The sequence below is a fragment of the Labrus mixtus genome, chromosome 20, assembly GCF_963584025.1.
Source record: "Labrus mixtus chromosome 20, fLabMix1.1, whole genome shotgun sequence".
Classification (NCBI taxonomy): Eukaryota; Metazoa; Chordata; class Actinopteri; order Labriformes; family Labridae; genus Labrus; species Labrus mixtus.
Window position 1 is genome coordinate 17316398 of NC_083631.1, and position 6646 is coordinate 17323043.

Sequence of the window (6646 nt, forward strand, 5' to 3'; positions counted from 1 at the left end):
GGGGTAAGTGCAAGGAATAATTTAAGGGATAATATACAGTATATGTTTGCTTGATCACAAAGTATTTTGTTTTAGTATTATTTCATCCCAGACTCTTTTATTAACAATGTAAAGTAGGCATTCACTGACCAGTGGTGAATATTCTGTGCCGTTCTGTCACTTTTCAGACATCACTTTGAGTGAATGGGATTTGTTCATGTTCATCGAGAAAATTAGAGGAACAATCACGTTGTAGTAACACTGAAAGTTTCTCTTTAATGTAATTATAAACTTCACTGTAAAGCATCCGGATACAGGCTTAGAAAAACAGCCTCTTCCAGTAAGAGCATGCCTTAAAAAAACCTTTAAATTTCATACTTATAATTTACAATTTATAAAGAGATTACTCTGAGTCCAAGTTTGAATTAGCAACTGATTCTTGGTTTAAAAATACCTACATAAGAAAAATGTCCAGAGAAAATAGAAACACTGGCTTTTTAGCAAGATCATCGATCAGATTCTAACTGTAAGACAGGTTTCCATCTGCAGGCCTCCACATCTTCTTCTTCTTCTTCTATGGTCCTTTCCTCCAAACCTCCTCTCCAGAAATGTATGTGGCTTTGACAATGAGGCCGTCATCCAGCAATACGAGATCTGCACATGCATTACACAAGTTATTAACATTGGACAGCAGTGATGGCAGAAACACTGCAGGGATGATGCTTCTATCGGTTATAAATCCTGACCTGCGTCTGAACCGTAGTCCAGGTTTCCCTTCTTATTGTTGATACCCAAAAGTTGAGCAGGGTGGAGCGAGGCAGCTTCCAGAGCTTCCTCTACACTGCAGCCTGTTAAAACATTCACACACACACACACACACAAACACACACAGACCATCGCACAATGATAATCGAGACAAAAAATGTGGAGCTGTTGCAGAACGCTGTATATGAGCTCCGGATGATTATATAGAATGTCTTCAGGGATTCTGGGACTTTATTACCTGTGCGTACATGATGTGTGAGATACACAGCCAACTTCCAGGGCTCAAAGACTCGCATTGAAATACCACAGCAGCAGTTTATCAAATAGCCAAGTTACCAATACATATGTATATAAGAAGGGGGCGTGGCTACTGAGGCTGCAGCTACTTATTTCTAAACTAGTGTTTCAAAGCCATATTGCCACTGATTTTGAAAGACAATTTGTTTGATTGTGGCTCATCATTGGGAGTGAGGAAGGAGAGAGTCACTTTTATGCCACGGCTGGCGGCAGTTAACTAAGATATGAGAATGCACGAACTCACCCGAAGCCTGTTTGAAGTGCCGTATACACATATCCATTGTGGCTATGCTGCCGCTGAGTGTTTTTGTTCCTAAAAGATGGAAAGAAGGAGGCGAGGACCACGACTTAATATACAGAAAAAAAGCCAGGCCTGTGTGTTTATTTTAAGGGTTTAAATGTATATCAGATGTTTAGATGTATATTAGACCACAGACCTGCAACATACGCGTGCAGACCCTGGATCTCTATGACCTGCTGGCCCAGAGTGTGGCGACCTGGAGGTAGACCCATCGCTGCGATCGCATCGGTCACCAACACCAAACCTGGAAACACAGGAGAAACACATGGTAAATGGTTAATGGACTTGAGCTTATATAGCGCTTTTCTAGTCTCCCAACTACTCATAGCGCTTTTACACCACATGTCACACCCACTGATGGTAGTGATGATCGCTATGTAGTATCATCAGAAGTAACTAATGCCATTCATACACCGCCACCGAAGCAGCGGGAGCAATTCGGGGTTAAGTGTCTTGCCCAAGGACACATCGGACATGTTGCCCAGCTGGGGATCGAACCCTCGACCTTCCGGTTGAGAGGCGACGACTCTACCAACTGAGCCACAGCCGCCTGGGGACCAGTTGATAAAGTTTTTAGTCTTCAAATCACATCACTTCATTTCTTATGTCTTCCTAAACTGTTGAGGAAAGAAAAAGTATCTGCAGTCAGCTGAAATTCTGCTTCATCATGTTTTTTTATCCAGCAGGGAGAGACACTGAAGGAGGGTGTGGGGAGAGCGGGAGAAACAAGCTGTTCTATTTTTACGGACTCCCTTAACAACCCAGAGAAAAACCTGAAGAGAGAAAATACCAGCTGTTACTCTTCCCGATGATGGTTAACTGGGTGTACTGGGCTGTACAACGTGCAAGTCTTTAGCTGGGAACATCAGCTGCAAACACAACAAAACAAACTCAAATGAAGAGTGGATAATTGATCTATTACAGTCTAGTGACATAGACACAAGGCCTTAGAAGCTGCAAGGGAAAAAAACATGTAGATATGTTGCTGTTAATTTGATTAAACCTGAAATATCCTCTGACAACAGAGATAACCTGCTGTAGGTTAATACATCAAATAAAAAACACTATTTATTTTACACAAAAACAGTCACATCCTATTTGTTTCATTCATATCTCTGCAGAGTTCTTGGTTTCTTCATGAACATCAATTTTCGTCTGTGCAACACGAGTAGTTTTCCTTTGGTATTCATCAGCGTTCATTTACTTTTGTTCCGATATTTTAATCCACTTTCACTGACCTGCAGGGTGAGCTCTGTGAGCGATGCGTAATGCTGCAGGATTGGTGTGGATCCCATCAGCTATCATTCCATAGTAGACCGTCCTGCCTACAGGGACCTGATCGCTGGTCAGCAGACCCACTATGCCGGGGTCACGATGGTGAAACTGGATCACATCGCAGGGAGAAATATAAGAAAATTCCTTTATTTAAAATAATAACCAACACTACAAGGAGAATGTAATTGCTGGGCTTGCAGTTATCGGAGACAAGAAGCAGCTTGGTGTGCTTTGAAATGTTGCACAATTCGTATCTGAGTGTGCGCAAACATGATCATTAGACACAGGGTCTAAAAGAGAACCAGTTGGGACTCACAGGCAGCATGGCGTTAAAGAGGTGAGTGATGAAGGATGCTCCGTGCTGTACGGCTTCCTCAGCCTGGGACAGGTTGGCCACAGAGTGACCTGCACAATAAGAACAAGAAGGAGCAAAAAGATCCTGAGAGTCAGATCATAAAAGTATCAGCCGTCTCACCTGGGTCTGTTTGGAGTAAAACCATGCTCACCTAAGGACACAGTGACACCTCGCTGAGAGAGCTCCCTCACCACTGATTGGCTGCTGGCCAGCTCAGGAGCCAGCGTCACCATGGCAACGTTGTCCAGGCTGCCATAGGCCTCCATCAGGTCCTGTAGTCCACCTGAGCGGAAGGTACGGAGAAACTGCTCTGGGTGAGCTCCTTTCTTCTCCGCACTGATGAACGGACCCTCCAGGTGGAAACCTGCACAGAGATAACAATATGCCCACGGACCGCAAGCTGTAGTCAATAAACCAATCTATGACGACGTGTTGACAAGTCCCTTCCAAACAAGTGACACCTTCAGCGATGACGTTCAGTATTATCAGGGGCCCTTAGCTGTACTAAGACATTTGAATCTAATCGTACCGAGAACTCCAGCTCCATGTTTTCCTCCATTGTGAACTTTGACTTGAGGCAGAACCTGTAACACACAGTTTGATGGTTAGTGAGCTCGACATTATTAGAGGTAAACAAACACAAGAAAATACAGTTTAAACAGCCCGTAATTTACACATAATTAAAAGGACTAAAACAGTCAGCCATTGCTTTATCATCATTAAGAATTATCAAATAAATGTCTCTGAAGTTCGTTGTTGTTGCTTTAAGGAAATGCTTGCTAAGATGTAATGACTTTGACTTTACTTTTTTGGTTCAGTGTAGCTTGTGGTTAATTGCGTTAGCTTAAAACACAAGGCTTTGCTGGCTGCATTTTTTTTTAAATGTTATTGAAAACAGATTGCTATTCTTTACTAGTATCTATTTGCACAATGCTAATACAACTTTATGAAAACCTTAGGTTGAATTTGAACCCATGACCACTGCGACGAGCACTACAGCCTCCGTACATGGGGCGCACAACATAACCACTAGACTATCCAGCTCCCCGGTCTGGTTTGTTTTTGATGGTCATATGAAGGCATCAGTCCTAAAATGGTGTGTTTAACACTTATTAAAGATACATTTTTTTATATTAGAATTTCTGTGCTCTTTAGACATACTCTGAACCTGCACATAATTATCTTTGCAAAAAACTTGGAACATATTTGACATATTCCAACATTAAACATATTTAGAGTCTCAATCAAGGTCAAAGGTCACCTTGTGGTAGATAGCCGGGGGAGAGGTAACCAGGGTGGGACAGAAGGACGTCACGCCGTGCTCTAGGATCTTTTTGGCCACAAAAGAAACTCCACTTCCCACGTCGTCAGAAGCCTGAGAGAAGTCGATGCCATATCCTCCTGGAGGGGATCAGAATGGTGAGAAGATGTTGAACATCACGGTCCAAAAAACACAGACAGTGGTAAGACGCTAAACAAAACTAGACAACAACAAAAACCTTTTTTTTTTTTTTTTTTTTGCCCAAAGCATATGCTTGGATGTAATAAAAAACATAGTGTGAGAATGACTTAGAGGTTCATGTTCACAGCAGGAAGAACTATTTCCTTTAGACAGAATAAAATCTCATTCACAATACGGCCCTGCAAAAACACAACCAAAATACATTATACAAGTGCAGAAGTAGCAAAAAATAATCACAACGCAAGACACAGTGTTTAAGGCGCTGTATAAATAAAGATTGATTGATAGACTGAAAGTTTGCTGCAGCCATAAATCAAAAGCACTAACTGACTTAGTGTTCCAGATCTGGGCAGATGAAGGCAGCAAAATATGATGGAATTAGACAGTGTGTGTGTGTGTGTGTGTGTGTGTGTGTGTTACCGTTGATCTGGGTATCTATGAACCCTGGGGCGATGATGCTGCCTTCACAGTCCACACATTTGTCAGCGTATCCCTGCTCATCAAAGAACAGCTTCTCTGGGTCTAAAATCCTCCCGTCACGCACCCACAGATCCTCTCTGCACACGCGCACACACGCACACGCACACGCACACACACACACACACACACACACACACACACACACACACACACACACACACACACACACACACACACAGCGTGAGTGTGACAGCATTGAGAGTGTGTCTGTGTGTAATTGTGTGTGTGTGTGTCTGTGTCTGTGTGTGTGTGTGTTGTACCTCTGCAGCCGGTGGTCTCTTAGGATTCTGCAGTTGACGAACTGAGTGATGGGGGCGTCAGACACCGACTTGTTAGACGGCATGTTTCTCTCTCGGAGACCGACTCTTTCTGCTCTGTTTCAGATCATTGGAGGAAGCCTCAGCAGAATAAATCAAACGCTCCTATTCGATACAGAAAAAGCGAAAATCACACTCAGCACATCCTTCACAATGTCCCAACACCTAAGGTGACAGTCTGAAATCTGGAGATATAAAGTTTACTCTCATACACACACCTTTAACTTTTTCTAGCCGGACCTACATGGTTTCCCGAAAATTTTAAACACCATTTTTATATTATTAAGAAATAATAAAAACTACTGTGATTTGAATTCTATTATCTAAGTTGCAATACATTCAAAATATATTACAGGCCTTGAGAGGAACATTATGGAGAAGTACGGTATGTCTACTTTATTTTTCATTTACAACCAGCACTGTGTATCTGATCAAAGATGCATGAGGATGAAATGATAAGTGATATCTTATCTTTAAGGGTGCAGCAGCTGACTTTGACCTTTGCTTCATTCAGCTCTCAGCACGTTTAAATAAAGAGTAAAATAAGTTGAATTTAGCTGTAATAGGTCAACATTTCCGTCGTCTATCAATTCCTTTTCACGTACAATATCACCAGTCTGTCTTACTTTCTGGCTGTTGTTTGTACCTGGGTGAAAATGCACCACGCCAAAGTCCATTAAGAAAACAGACAACTTAAGTTGTCCCTCGCTCTAATCTACTTTACCTACCTCTGAAATGGAAAAGGAAAGTAGTCAGAGCTTTGCTAGAGTCCCGTTTTCACTTCGGCATACACAAAATGCACAATACGAGTCCTATTTAAGTAAGCCTTTACCGTTCCCAACAATCATCATGTCGCTTCCTACATATAACCTGCATTAAATTACGATACTTTTCAACCGAGTTCTGTGACCGTACATTCCCCTTTTCCTGATAGGTCTACATTTTTTTTGTACAAAAAGCATACAAATGCTAACTAAATAACAAAAGGCAGTTTTTTTTTTGCTGAGGTAATGTACTTCTGTTGGAAGTTCAGCAGAATCTGTCGGAGAGCAACATGGGAAACGGATGTCATGTGACAGAAGCGGAGCTGCAAGTCAGCTGATCATAACAACCAAAAAACACTTCTGTTTACTGACCGCTCAAGATGAGTTGCCTGCTGTCAGACTAAACATTAAGTATTCAGATCATATACTTTCTTTAAGATGGATATACATGTATAATAATGTAAAAAAAAAAAAAAAAGGTTACTTAATGACATTAAAAAGTCTACTTCTGAAATGTGTTTATCAAATGACAGCAGTATTCCCCAGTAAAAGTAAAAGTAACGCAGTATTCTTAACTTGATGTTGTCAAAGTATTACGGTAAAGTACGGCAGTGTCCTCAGCTTCATAGAGTTCAATTATTAGTGTGGGGG

The 6646-nt window shown here is 41.6% G+C and overlaps 1 protein-coding gene across 1 annotated transcript; it reads right to left on the reverse strand.

The window, feature by feature from the left end:
* Positions 1–363: 363 nt before the first annotated feature.
* On the reverse strand, positions 364–6270 carry amdhd2 (amidohydrolase domain containing 2). Its single transcript, XM_061027000.1, has 12 exons — positions 5960–6270; positions 5175–5336; positions 4855–4991; positions 4234–4373; positions 3502–3556; positions 3124–3336; positions 2934–3022; positions 2581–2725; positions 1479–1586; positions 1286–1354; positions 726–827; positions 364–633 (listed from the first exon to the last, which is right to left on the reverse strand). The coding sequence occupies exons 2-12, from the start codon at positions 5255–5257 to the stop codon at positions 554–556; spliced, it is 1221 nt and encodes a 406-aa protein (XP_060882983.1). The 5' UTR covers positions 5258–5336; positions 5960–6270; the 3' UTR covers positions 364–553.
* Positions 6271–6646: the final 376 nt, after the last annotated feature.